This window comes from Medicago sativa, chromosome 4 (genome assembly GCF_051527215.1).
Source record: "Medicago sativa cultivar Bolivia chromosome 4, Bolivia_mono, whole genome shotgun sequence".
In the NCBI taxonomy this organism is placed as follows: Eukaryota; Viridiplantae; Streptophyta; class Magnoliopsida; order Fabales; family Fabaceae; genus Medicago; species Medicago sativa.
In genome coordinates this window covers 25,430,401-25,445,179 of record NC_140752.1, presented here as the reverse complement: position 1 = coordinate 25,445,179, position 14,779 = coordinate 25,430,401, and the positions used below count along the sequence as shown (strand labels likewise).

Here is a 14,779-nt window from a genome sequence, read left to right as displayed (position 1 = left end):
TTCCTTTTACATTTTTATTTATTATTATATTTTACTTTTACGATCATGAACCTTCTTCCATACCAATAACTCTTTACCTATTAATTTGTTAATCACTTCTCATTACTAAAACTCATCATCATAAATAAAAGTATAACATCTTCCTAAGCTACATAGTGTCTCGTCCAAATATAAAAGAAAATAGGAGAAGAGGATAGTTTCCTCTTTATGAGCTCTTAATGACCACAAAACTATCATGAACTATTCTTTTTCAAAGATCTAGTGCTAACTCTCTCTTGATTTACCTCAAAATGGCAATTTGTGTGTCACTCATACTTAGAGAAAAGCAGAAGGTGAAGGAACAAGAGAGATGGGAGGTATATGATTATGTAGAGAGAAAAGTATGAAGAGAGAATAACTAGAGAGAAGAACTAGAGAGAAGAGAGAAGTGTGTAACTAGAGAGAGAAGAAAAATGAGATGAGGGGATGAAGTAATTGGTTTGGATATATATAACATAAGTGCATGCCTCTCAACATAAATAACTTAAGTAAAAAGATTTGGATCATAAAATGTTGGTGCCGTGTAAAATTTCTACGAGGATAAGACTAGCTATCTTCACCATAGAGTAGATATTTTCTTGGTTGCTAAGTAATCCTAAATAGATCACATAATTAATTCTAACCCTTTGATTATAGTAGAAGCATGTGCATTATATCTTGACCACCAAGATTTCTTATTAAAGAAACTAGGATTAAATGTAGGCCATTGGATTGAAATAATAAATACATGTGCTATAAATCTTAGCCATTCGTTCTCACTTGGTCATCAAGTTAATTTTCGTTGCGTATGGATGCCGTTGACAATGATACGTGATACCGAGAAAAATTTCCGACATCATTTTTGCCGATAAAATAACTTTTTATCCGAGTATTCTATACGACGTTTTCTGCTGTGAAAATTTCCGACGGAGAAATTATTTTTACTGCATTAATCTATCATGAATAATTTTATGAGTCTATACAAAAAATTTCGTACAAAACGGAGTTTGTTTTAAAAATCATGTGCGGTCAAATTTCTGTTGTTGAAGAGACTGAAAATTAAATTCTTGGTAAATTTTTCCCAAAATTTTATCATAAGTCGCTATCGCGAAAAAACCACAAAATATTCGAGTAGCGATAAAAAATTCATCGTCGAAGGTATATTTATTTTTACTTAAACAACAATTAAAATAAATATGGAAACATATTATTATATTATTAATATTTATTTCTTTTCAAAATTACGGGTCTTACACTATGACACTTCAGAACTACCAATGCTTGATCTTCAGAACTATCATAGCTTGACATCCATTGATTCTGCTCCTTTGTTCTTCAGCTATCCAGAGTCTGAGGTCTAGCTACTGGGTGATCATCAGAGTCTGACTGCACCAACTTATGGGTAGTCATCAGAGTCTCACCACTTCAGATTCTAACTTGAACTTAGCTTCTCTTGCAAATTCTTTGTCTACATTTGTTCTTTCAGAACCAATAATTGAATAAGACATTGTATAATTTTTGTGTATGGTTCTGTACACTTGAACAAATATTAGCATATTCAATTGATCTTTTAATACCTTGTTATCATCAAAACTCAAGAGACATTATTTAAATTTATTTTGTTCTAACAGACTCCCCCTAAACATAAGGATGAGTATAATTCTTATCATTCTCCCATAATATCTCTCTCTCCTTATCCTTGGTTTCTCTCCCATCATATATATATATATATATATATATATATATATATATATATATATATCCCTTTTGTCATCTATCAAAAAATATTTGGGATGATATGAAGAAAAAGTGACATAATTTTGAAAAGCAAGAACAATAAGATATTCTTGAAGAAAAAAAAAAGAACAATAAGATATATCGTATAATTTTATGTAATTCTTAAGTGTATTAACATATCAAACTCATTAGGTTTGAATTTAACACTTAAATCATATATCATAAGCCATGATCAATTATCATTTGAAATAGTTTTGTAAGCATGACATGACATGAAAAATGAGAACACATGCAATCATTTCAACACATTCATAACTCGAGGTGTTTTAGTCTTCAATTTTGATATAAATCGTAAGACAAAGAGTATACTCAAGTGTAAATCGCAAAATTAAAAGTTTTTTTTATTAAAAAAAAATCATTCTCTGTTTAAAATATTCCCATGTTAAAAATCTTGCTAAATTTTTTTAAAAGATAAAGGTCCGGTTGGATTGACTTATTTTTTAGATTATGCAAAACAACTGATGCAAATAAATAAATTTTTATATACTATTCTTAAGCTTGTCAAGGTAGGTTATAAAAAACAGCCTATGAAGATACAATTTTTGTTAGTGAGAACTTATAAATTAACATATAAGTTTATTTATTTGCACAACCTATTTTTCATAAGCTCCAAAATAAACCAATGTAAAAGAACTCAAAATTCTTTAAAGCATCATATGCAAGAGAATTTTCTTAAAAGAAATCAATTACAAGTTGGGCCTTACAAAGAAGCCATCGTTGGTTAATCACGTTTGCGTACAAAGCAAGAGATATATAATTGGCCACTTCACTTGATTTCCCTTATGTGCTCATACAACGGCTCTTTCTCACAACTCATGATACTTCCGTGCTCTTTCCCTTTATCTCCCTATATATATCTATTCTCTTAACTATAATTTTTGTTATTTTCATTCAAACCCTAATCAACCTCTTTCTCTTATCTCTAGTTTTTGTTATTCTCGTTGAAAGTTGAAACCCTAATCAACCTCTTTCTCTTAACTGAAATTTTTGTTATTCTTATTCAAACTCTAAAACCTCATTCTTCTAAACCCTATCAACTCTTTCTGACACAAACAATGGGGCAAAGGGTTTCTTCCTGCATTTCTCCACGTTTTGCTTGTTTCAATTCTGTTCCAATTCTGAAATCACAACCTAATGATAGTTTTAATCATCAGAAACATCCTCAAGATTGTGAAAAATTAAAATCACAAGAAAAGGATAGTTTCTATCTTCAGATACATCAAGAGCTTAACTTTCCATGTAAATTAAATTTTTTGAAGCAAAATTCAATTTTTTATGCTTTTTACCTTCCGGGTCTTATTCTAATTATATATAATTTTTTTACGTCTTTAATTTTTTGTGAAACAGTTGAATTGAGGAATCAGTTATCTTTGCGATTGTCTAACAAGTCAGCTAATTATGTGGCTTTCAAGGTTTTTTTTTTAATCATGTTTCTTTTTTTACACTGGTTTTTTTTCTTTCCTTTTTTGTTTGTTTTTAAAAATTGTGTATTATGGAGAGTTGTATTTGATTTCGAGTGAAATTGATTGTGTTGTGGCAGGTTAAGGGTAATGCAAAGATCGGAGTTGTGCGGCCTAGGTCTACTTGTGATATTTTAGGTTTTCCCCTCTCTTTTCTACCTTTTTTACTATCCCTCTTATAGCACACAAAAGCACAAAGACAACAAAAAAGGACTAATCATGTTCATGTTTATTACGGTTTTAAGAAAGAATGTAATTGGTTGAAGTAACACAATTGTTGTATTTGAGAAACTAACTTTAAATTGTAAAGTATATAATATCAATCATTGATGAACAAATCAACGATTGGTTTTACATGTACGCGCATTTCAAATCGCATGTTTATTGACATATCAATTTTTAATTTTTTTTATTCAATAGTTGAGATTACTTACTTTATATCCTATTCATATATAGATGAGCCAAATTTTCAAAGATTGTTCTTTGTTCAACCTAGGTAACTAGCTAGGATTTGGTTCATCTTAAGTAAGAAATTGACAGCAATCTCTACGGTTGATGAATAAATCAATGGTTGATGTTACACATTCTTACAATAACAAATGATCGATATATTGGAATATCAATTGTCTATTTTTTCAACATTTCTTGTGATTGCTTACTTCACCCTCTTACTGCATTCATTGGATAATGTCATGTGTTCTGTTGCTCACTTTGATTGACTGTTTGTGTCATAGTTACAATGCAAGACATGCAGTGCGAAGATAAGCTTATCATTCAAAGCATAATTGCAAGGCCTGGAGTAACCACAAAAGATATCACTTCGGAAATGGTAAACACAAATACCAAATTGTTTCTTCGTAGAGATTAAAGAATATCGTTGTATGTGTGACATAACATATACATACCTTGCATATTTTAATTGCTTTTTTTCCTCATTGCTTGCAGTTTCATAAAGACTCTGGTTATGTGGTTGATGAGTGCAAACTGAGAGTTGTTTATGTTTCTCCTCCTAAATCACTGGCCCCAGTTCGAGAAGGATCTAACGAAGATTCGTTTCCTCAAGCATCTGTGTTTTCCGAGGTATTTCTCAAATTTTTTTAAGCAGTAACAGATCATTTCTATACTGCACAAAATACTATTTAAATTCCTTATTGACGCATTTGATCTGTCACAATCATATTGTTACAAACATCGACCAGAAGACGCTTGCAACCCAATAGGACAAGTTACATGTCATTGTATAGACCAGAGATATATATAAAAGATCATGATGATATGATGATTCCAATTTAGTTTCATGAGTTCGGAATCACATTCCATATGTATCTGAAAATTGAAATGCATTATTTTAGGGACGAGAGCTTATTTCAAAGTTAACTAAGGAGAGGAACTCTGCTATTGAGCAAAATAAAAGGCTTCGGCATGAACTGGTATGGAATTCATTCTGTACTTGGAATTTTGTTGCAATATTTTCCTATGATTGTTTCTTTCTCACTGAAAGATTGAAATCGTACTTGGAATGATTCAATTTTTTTTGTTTCAATTGCTTAGTAAGAAAACATGATAGTCTTCCTCTTGTGCTCTTAATTCCTCTTGTGCTCTTAATTCATACTATTCTTCCTCTGAACACTAGATATAATTTATCCTAGACTATGTCATTTTGAGTGAATCAACAATTTAGTACCTAAAATTATAAGCATTGAGAATTTTGATATATGAACTTAGTTCTTTCTGTTGGTTAGTTTAGGGATTAAATTTTAGGATTCACTCTTATCATTTTCCTTGAATATAAGCATCATAGGGAAAATGTTATTAGCGCTATGTCATAGAATTTATATAAGTATCATAGGAAAAATGTATTAGTGCCAAGTCATAGAATTTGAGAGACTAAATTGGTGATTAATCAAATCATTTTCCTTGTAAAAATTGTTAAATGTTGTGTAAAAGTTAATAATTGCACCATAGTGTACATTCTTTTAACTAATGGTTCTCTTGTAAAATTATTGATTGATTGAATCTTGTGTCATGCGTAGAAGCTCTTGAGGCGTGAGGAGGAAGAGGAATGCATTATTATGTAGACAGGTTAATGAAATCCATATCATGGGCGTGAGGCACGAGACATAATATGAGACCGATGGAGTACTTGTTGATTGGATTACTCTTGAAGCTGCCAACTAACTGAAGATCAGATTTTTATCATATTTCTTAGGAAAATATAAGTCATGTTGACTAATGGAGTTCTGTTATCTGTTCTATTTTTAGCAATATATCAGTGAATATTTGATTATTCCAGCAACACTTTCTTTAGTTTTATTGTTGTATAAATTGCTCTATTTTCTAGATAAATAAGATTTCTGTAGTCAAATTATCATAGACACACCTTTATTCAAGCAAAATATATCTTCAAACTACCATAAAATTGATATAATAAGCTAACTTCTTAAAGCGATATTACCTGGAATGGATACTGAAACTTTTCACAGATTTCTCCTTCTACTTTTTATTATTAAAGCTATGACCATTAGGCAGTGATAATGGAATCCTACTCCGTGGCTTTGGATCTCTAGAAAGTTGTGGAAGGTAAAATTAAAGGCAAAGGCATGTGTGTTTTATCGCGTCTCAAAAACCATCTTCCCTAGAATCATGATTTTGAAAAAAACAAAAGCAATTTGTGTTTGCATGAAGAAATAATACGTAGGGAATGAGAGGATATGAAGCATGCATGTGCTGAATTTAATCAGGGTATTCGAGTTAGAAAGAATGAAAGCGTCTGATACACAATAAATGAATACTGAAAAAAATTTGCTCACCAACGCCAACAAGGGAAGGTTCTTGGGAATTGAATTTTCGTATTCTAGAAACTTAGATAAAAAATGAAGCTTAGATAACTTTCTTTGGGAATAGAATGGATCTACGCAAAGATTACTTTGGCAGAAGTGTCTTATACAAGCAAAGAAGGCTAATGAGGCAAGAGGGATCCGTATGCGTGCATTTCAAGTCAAATTGCAGATTAATAACAACAAACAATGTGGTTTCAAAAATAGTAAGATCAACAACCAAAGCAATAATACTAAGGTTTTTCCGTCATGTCCTCATTGCAATAAAATTAATCACACCATGAAAAGATGGTGGAGGCCAAATGCATGGTGTCATAAGCGTGGAGAAATTAAGGTTGTCGGGGACTAACCACAATTGCCAGCTGTAACATGTATCTCTCTTAACCCTATGATCTCAATTGCTTTACCGTTATCGTTCTCCCTCATTTCACTCTAAATTCTTTCGCAATTTTATCACTTTGATTCATTTTGTTTAATTGTTTGATAATGATTTCAATGGAATGTTTACTGTGTCAAAGTTATTTGCTGGTATCCTGCTATTTGTTTGCAAATAAACTTGTTTGATGATGATTATCTAATACTAGTAAGTGTAGTTGTGTGTCATGCTGACCCATTGTTCATGGAAAATATCCTCTTCACCTCCCATTTATTGAGCTGGAGAATGCTTTTGGGCATTTTTGGAATTTCTCTTTATTTTATAGATTAAAAACTACACTTTAGAACTTATAGAAAATCACGATGTGATTGTGTTTGACAGGGTGTGACTCCAAACATGCAAGAGTTGAGTTGTAATACGAAATATGGCTTTATTCTTTAATTATAGTGACCCTCTTGTGCGAATTTTGTAGTTTTTCGACCCTTTTTCGATCGTTCTTCCGTCTTTAAATGCCTTGGAACTTGAAATAAATTTTATTTATCTTGTATTGTATTCAACAACCTACTAAGAACCATTGGACTTCTTCATATCCTTGACCCTTCACTTGATCTCTTGTCTTGTTTTGCCGATTTACATGATTTCTCACTAAAAAGACTCAAAACACCTATGAAGTTGCATGATTTAGGATAAAAGTGAATTATAATGACTCGAATGAAAACAATACAATTTGTTCCTCAAACCATTGAAACTCCTCTAAATTACAACTAATTTGCCTTGAAATGCAAAGAAAACTACTGAAAACATATCCTAAAATATCATATGATGCTCCGTCATCAAGAAGCCTGATAAGAGGTGTTGAGATGTTGCCTCATATGGTTAATGTCATTGAGTAGTCATTCAAAATTCCTTTGCTTCTATTAGAATGACCCATTACATTCTCTTTATCCATAAATTCCTTTGTTTGTTTCTACACGTGGTCAGAAGAAGACAAACTGTACTATTCTGAGTTTGATAGTGACATTCTTTCAGAAGATAACAAACTAGTTTAGACTCTTCAGCTTCTAACGTCACCTTCAAATGCTTCTTCCATCAAAGGCTTCGATCCTTCAAAGTCTGATGGAAATTCTCTTCAAATTTGAATGTTGAGTTTGTGGTTGACCTTTCTTCATATAATGACACATATACATATACATATTTATATGATGACTCCATATCATATGATGTTTAGTCAGCTATTTTGAATCATTTTAGTAGAGTTTTAAGTAGTTTTAAGATGTTTTGAAGCTGGAAAAGACAGAAAATGAAGAAGCAAAGGAAGTTGAAAACCGTGTCATGAAATGAATGAATCATGCCACGATTTTAAGGAAATTTTTAGCAATTCAATTCTCATTTTTTCGTGGCACAAAGTGAGTAAATTGTGACACGATTTGAAGAGCCCATGATCAGAATTTTGAATTTAATGAGAAATTGTGGTACAATCTCACCAGATCGTGACATGATTTTGACGTTACAAAATGAAATCTATAAATGCCCAACTTCATTTTATAGCAAGGGTTGGGATTTTAGAGATTTTGAAGACACATTTGGAGTTGAGGGTTGCAGAATTCGTGGAGGCTTGCCATCCAATTCATAGTCAGTCCATCTTTCTTGTATAGTGTCTTTCTTTAATCTGGTTATTTCTGTTCTAGCTGTTCGAACAATGTTAACTGTGGAACTCTATTCCATACAATTACAATTCTAGTGTTTATACAATGTAAACTGATCACATCTGAAATTAACTCAAAGGTCATTTGACTATCAACACTAATTGTTGACTTAGATCTAGTTATACTCTTCAATCAAACATGTTTCTTTAGAGATATCAGGATGCTAGGTTGTGATTAAAGATTAACATTCAATAAAACCTTCGATGTTACGAACTCACCTAAGAGATTAGGGAGTTGTAATCTAAGAAGAGGACTCTGAGTCAAGAGATTGATTAGAGCTATTTTGTAAATTATAATGAAACTCGAAGAACAGTTTGTAGAGTTTAGGTGCAGTTTACCAAATAGTGGCGGATAAACGATTCGAAAGACATAATCATTTTTATCCAAAAATCATTACAAATCTATTTACATTTTGTTATATAATTTATGATTGTTAAACGAACTATTTTTGTTGTGCAACCCCCGGATTTTAATACATCCGTGATGATAAAGTATTTGCCAAGTAGAAATCAAAGCAGTCTATATGGAGTTTAAGGTTATACTTTATTACTTTGATAATTTTTAGTAAACTTACTAAAGTTCTATCAATATACAAGACGGGGTCCATTGATTATATAAATGATTCATATAATTGATGTGAATAAGACAGTGGAATAAATTATGCAATGAAATTTTTTAAATATACATTCTTTATGATCAAATGATTTAATCAAAAAATAGATTTCTCATAACATACTTTATACTTGTTTATAAATATCCAATGGTGCTTTATATTAGTACATAACTTTATGATGGTATAATTTTTTTCCCTTTACTCTCACGAAAGGTTCAAAAAATAATACAATTATTTAAAGGAAAAGTAATCTAAAGTTTGTAAAATTGTATTCAATTATATTGATTATTATTTTTATTACATGTAGTACTTCCTAAGTGTGCTAAAGGGACAAAAATAACACATTGATATATTTAAGTGACATTTAGTAATGATTCTAAAATTCTGAAGGGTTTTTAAAATTTTATAATGCTTAAACTATTTAATTATTTCAATTATTTCTATAAGAACATGAAATTTATTATACACTATGAAGAGATCAAGTCATTTACTATTATTTGGATGCAAAAAGGAAAAAATACGGCTGAAACTCCAAAGTTAGTTTATGTTATAATGCTATTTATGTGGCATGACAATATATAATTCTTCTTTTAGTCAGATTTTTGACGGTGCTTGTAAAACAGATAAGATTGTCCAAAACTTCGAGGATCTAATGTTAGGTGTCGTAAAGGCCAATGTGTACAGATCTAAAACATCATAATGAGATAAATGAGGTCTTTCTCTAGCAAGAGAATTGTATAATATACCTTATGCTAGAAGATTTCACATGTTGTCATTTAGTTTTTGTGCATGCACTCAATAATGATTCTTTTCTTATGTTTTTCTCTAATTTCATGGACCTTGAAGTTATGATTTTCTAATCTAAGATGATGGAAATGAAATAAAACATCAAAGAGTTTTATTTATAGGATCTCCTTATTTCGTAAATTTGGAGGCATCACCATGGCCTACAATCCAAACACATCACGCCATTCCCCCCACCCATCACCTATAATAATAATTTTAATTATTATGTTGAAATTGGTAAAGTACATTGAAAATAACACAAATTCACACATCGCCAAAATTGAAATAGAAGACTTTATCCACGTTTAGTGTATGATTTGAGGTTTTTGAATGAATCAAATAGAAGATAATTTTATATCTTTACAGTAAGTAATCTAGTAGTAAGATTATCGTCTCCACAAGGATTATCGTCTCCCAGTGGACATCAATTTTACTTGCTTCATAACTTAACTAAATTGAGAGTTCAGCAGAGTTACCTGATTATTAAGTTCAGAAATTGTTGCTTGATGACTGAAGCTTTCATCCAACAATTTGTTGGTGATATTTTTCTCCTCCTCGAGTTGTTTCTAGGCATCAGTGTTTCTGTTACTCCGGCTTGTGTGAAACACATCTAAATAATCATAAGTCACTTTTTCTTCACATGACTCAGTATCAGAAAGAATTCTACTGGATAATCCAGCAATATGTTTAGCTGATTCTCTTTCTCCATGTCCTTCAGAGTCATCATCATCAGACCAGGAAGCAGCCAAACTTTTCTTCTGTTTCTTTAGAAAATTAGCACATTTTGTTCTGATGTGACCATACCCTTCACATTCATGACATTGTACTCCTTTGTAGTGAGAGTCCATTTCATCAGGTCTTGTTACCTTCTCTTTACTAGGTTGATTGTCAATGTTGGGTCGGATGTTCTGACCATTTTGCCTGGACCTTCTGTCAAACCTTTTGAAAATCTTCTTGAACTGTCTCCCAAGAAGTGCCAGAGACTCTGCCATGTCTTCATCATCTTCTTGATTTTCTTGTGACACATCAGGTTCTACACAAGAAGCAAAAGCAATCCCCTTGCCTTTCTTATCAGTTTTGTTTTTTATAGTTATTTTAAATATTTGAAGGGACCCTATCAATTCATCAACCTTCAAGCTTGAAATGTCCTGAGCTTCTTCAATAGCTGTAACTTTCATGTCAAACCTCTTAGGAAAAGACATGAGAATTTTTCTGACTAGTTTTTCATCAGAAATTTTCTCTCCAAGAGACTCAAAAGAGTTTGCAATATCAAGAATATTCAGATGATAATCTTGAATACTTTCATCCTCCAGCATTCTCAAATTCTCAAACTTTGTAGTCAGGAGTTGGAATTTAGCACTCTTTACCTTAGTAGTACCTTCATGTGTAGTTTTGAGAATCTCCCAAGCATCCTTAGCTACAGTACATTGCTTGATCAACTTGAACATGTTCATGTCTACACCATTGAACAGAGCATTCAATGCCTTTGAGTTTCCAAGAGCTAATTCATCTTCAGCAGCACTCCATTCTTCTTCTGGTTTCAACACATCAGTCCTGTTACCATCAGCATCAAGTGTCACAGGATGTTCCCAACCTTTAAGAACTGCCTTCCAGGTTTTGCTGTCAATGGATTTGAGAAAAGCACTCATGCGTGATTTCCGATAGTCATAGTTAGACCCATCCGATAGAGGAGGCCTGTTAACAAATCCACCTTCCTTGTCCATGATGCTAGAATAGAACTCCCAGGAGCTCACCCTAAAACAGGCAGGGTGCCCGCTCTGATGCCAATTGAAATTCCAGCGTACTTGTTTTAATATGTTATGTCAGATGTTTTAACGTTTGCAATGTTCCGTTTAATGTTTCAACATCACGTTAGAAACATAAATAAAAACAAGAAAATAAAGGACAGAAAAGTAAAGAACACAATAAATTTGTTCACCCAGTTCGACACAACACGCCAGGATGGAAATCCACTAGTGTAGTCCTTATTCAATAGCTCTCAGCAAACTCCTCGTTTACACCTTATGACCTAGGACCTACCCGTATAGACTTCAACCTAGGAACTCCTAGATCTAAGATCCCATCTCACTATCCTAATGGTCAGTCACTGCCCTAGTGACCTTATCAGACCTCAACCAAAACAAAAGCAGAAATTACCTTCCAACACAAACAACTAGCACCTTGTTTCACAACTTCGGTCTAGTGCACAAGAGTATCAAACTCACACACACAGTGTTAAACAAGTATCACAGGCGATACAAAAAAGGCACACAGTAAGAAATTCTAAACTTGCATCACAAACGATACAAGAGCAGAATACATGAAGACTCAAACCCTAAAAATCTAAATTTTAGAATGACAGCTTGAATGAGAAATTAGGTCTTGATGTCTTCCTTTTATACTGAAGCAGCTTCGGCTAAATAATTCATTGGGCTTGAGCACATTGCAGATCGGTTCAGCTAATCTGCAAAACAAGAATCAGAAACAAATCTAGAAACTCCTAAAATGTTGGAACATTTATAGGATCATTCCAAACAATAAAAAATATTTCCTAAAATATAATATCTACTTTAGAAATATTCAACAGGTGATTCTTAGATGATATGCGCGTTGCTTGATTAATAAGTTAAGGAAATATTGTTTCCTTAAACAATAAAGGGCGCGCGTTGCTTGATTATAGAAGAAGTAACATCTAAATCCTTTGTCTGTTTTGTATTATTTGCCTAATTTATTGTTTTAAGGGTTTATGGTGTTACATGTTGAAGCTTCCCACATCTTCAGCGATACATCTTCAATCTATACTAGAGCTTTATACATCCTCAGTGTCATTCCTTAACCTACATCATCAAACATCATAAACAAGAATTACTAGTTCCAAAGTACTAAAAACAATTGAAACCATAAAATCCTAAAATAAACACATATTAGATGCTAAAGCAATGCAATCACTAAATTACTTGTCCAATATATGAGTTAAGTGCAACGTGGTAACCAATTTATTTACTGGTTATCAATTTTCTTACAACAAGATGGAGTATGTTTGTGATTTCTAAAAAACTTCTTTATAATTCATTTGGCCATTCATAAGAGTATATGAAAAACTTTTTATAACATGTTTTTGTTCATGTGTTGAGGCAATGTTCCTTTAATAGGTTGCTTTTTTAATCTCTGTTTGGTTGTATTAGGTGAGGCGTAGTTAACTTCATTAGTAATAAACATAACATACATTCTACTTTTATTTTTTTGAAAGAATAACATACATTCTACTTGTTCATAACTATTTAATTGTGCTTTATATTCGTACATAACTTTACGATGGTATAATTGTTTTCTCCTTTATCCACAGGAAAGGTTAAAAAAAAAATACAATTATTTTCAATTATATCGATTATTATTTTTATTACATGAAGTCCTTTTATGTGTGCTAAATGAACAAAAATAACACATTGATATATTTAAGAGATATTTAGTAATAATTCCAAAATTACGAAGAGCTTTTAAAATTTTATAATGCTTAAACTATTTAATTATTTCTACAACAAGGTGAAGTATGTTTGTGATTGCTAAAAAACTTATGTATAGTTCATTTGGCCATTCATGAGAGTATAGGAAAAACTTTTTATAACATGTTTTTGTTCATGTGTTGAGGCAACGTTCCTTCAATAAGTTGCTTTTAAATCTATGCTTGGTAGTATTATGTCAGGCGTGGTTAACTTCATTTGTAATTAACATAACATATGTTCTACTTGTTCATAAATATTTAATTGTGCTTTATATTCGTACATAACTTTACGATGGTATAATTGTTTTCCCGTTTACCCTTACGAAAGGTTAAAAAAATAATACAATTATTTACAAGAAAAAGTAATCTAAAGTTTGTAAAATTACATTCAATTATATTGATTATTATTTTTATCACATGATGTCCTTCTATGTGCACTAAATGAAAAAAAAATAACACATTGATATATTTAAGAGACATTTAGTAATAATTCTAAAATTCTGAAGAGCTTTTAAAATTTTATAACGCTTAAACTGTTTAATTATTTCTATAAGACCGTGAACTTTACTATACACTATAAAGAGATCAAGTCATTTACTATTATTTGGATGCAAATAGGAAAAAATATGGTTGAAACTCCGAAGTTAGTTTATGTTATAATTTTTTTTCTTTCTATATTTCTTTGCACTAATTCTTCTTTTAGTCAGAAGATTAATTTTAGTCGTTGTACAACAGATAAAGATTGTCCAAAACTTCGAAGTGCTAATGTTAGGTGTCGTAAAGGCTATTGCGTACCGATCCGATGAGATAAATGAGTTCTTTCTTCTAGCAAGAGAATTGTACAATATACGTTATGCTAGAATATTCCACTTGTTGTCATTTAGTTTTTGTTCATGCACTCAATAATTATTATTTTCTTCTTATGTTTTCCCTAGTTTTAAGAACCCTGAAGCTATGACTTTGTATTCTAAGATGATGGAAATGAAATAAGGCAGTAAAGAGTTTTATTTATAGGATCTCCTTGTCTCGTAAATTTTGAGGTATCACCATGGCTTGCAATCCAGACACATCACACCTATAATAATAAGTTTAATAATTATGTTGAAATTGGAGAAGTATATTGAAAATAGCACAAATTTAACATCGCCAAAATTGAAATTGAAGACTTTGTTCACTTTTAGGTATAATGTAGGTAGCAAAAAGCTAAAAAAAAGTTAGTTTTTAAGTGTGTTTACTAGTTTTTAAGTCAAAACCATCTTGTCTAAAATCGAAAACAATAATCTGTTTAAATCGTCTCAGCAAGGATTATTCTGTGACGAGCGTGTTCTATTAGAGTCATGAAAAACCTTTCTCAATGTCGAAATTGCTTTGTTTGATTTCTATACTTCCAAATCATATCTTGAATAGTGATGGGAAACTCTTGGATCGTCCTAAGTATTTTACGATAGAATCTCCATGCATATGATAATGAAGTTTCATCTTTGATAATTCTCCAATCAATATCATTAATGAATAACTTTATGAATAATTCAACATTCATGAATTGGTTTCTCTTCAAAATTGATCCTAATCACTTTGATGAAATAACGAGAATAATTTCGAGTGTAATAAACATCATCATGAGAACATTCTTCCATCAGAGTTGATAATGTTCTCTTCTATATGATACGACAATATCTTATTG

General features: G+C 31.5%; 2 protein-coding genes across 2 annotated transcripts; one reads left to right on the top strand and one right to left on the bottom strand.

Moving 5' to 3' along the window:
- Window positions 1-2,870: 2,870 nt before the first annotated feature.
- On the top strand, window positions 2,871-4,798 carry LOC146927250 (vesicle-associated protein 1-2-like). Its single transcript, XM_085707045.1, has 6 exons — window positions 2,871-3,054; window positions 3,163-3,227; window positions 3,356-3,413; window positions 4,010-4,104; window positions 4,221-4,355; window positions 4,628-4,798. The coding sequence occupies exons 1-6, from the start codon at window positions 2,871-2,873 to the stop codon at window positions 4,796-4,798; spliced, it is 708 nt and encodes a 235-aa protein (XP_085563171.1).
- Window positions 4,799-9,873: 5,075 nt separating this feature from the next.
- Window positions 9,874-12,922, bottom strand: LOC146927249 (uncharacterized). Its single transcript, XM_085700588.1, has 3 exons — window positions 12,551-12,922; window positions 12,350-12,430; window positions 9,874-12,057 (listed from the first exon to the last, which is right to left on the bottom strand). The coding sequence occupies exon 3, from the start codon at window positions 11,315-11,317 to the stop codon at window positions 10,160-10,162; it is 1,158 nt and encodes a 385-aa protein (XP_085556714.1). The 5' UTR covers window positions 11,318-12,057; window positions 12,350-12,430; window positions 12,551-12,922; the 3' UTR covers window positions 9,874-10,159.
- Window positions 12,923-14,779: the final 1,857 nt, after the last annotated feature.

Bases quoted from the DNA above. Each gene is read 5' to 3' on its own strand.
- LOC146927250 (XM_085707045.1), top strand. From the start codon at position 2,871: ATGGGGCAAAGGGTTTCTTCCTGCATTTCTCCACGTTTTGCTTGTTTC. The intron at 3,228-3,355 runs GTTTTTTTTTTA...GTGTTGTGGCAG, and splicing joins CTAATTATGTGGCTTTCAAG to GTTAAGGGTAATGCAAAGAT. The intron at 4,356-4,627 runs GTATTTCTCAAA...GCATTATTTTAG, and splicing joins AAGCATCTGTGTTTTCCGAG to GGACGAGAGCTTATTTCAAA.
- LOC146927249 (XM_085700588.1), bottom strand. From the start codon at position 11,317: ATGGACAAGGAAGGTGGATTTGTTAACAGGCCTCCTCTATCGGATGGG.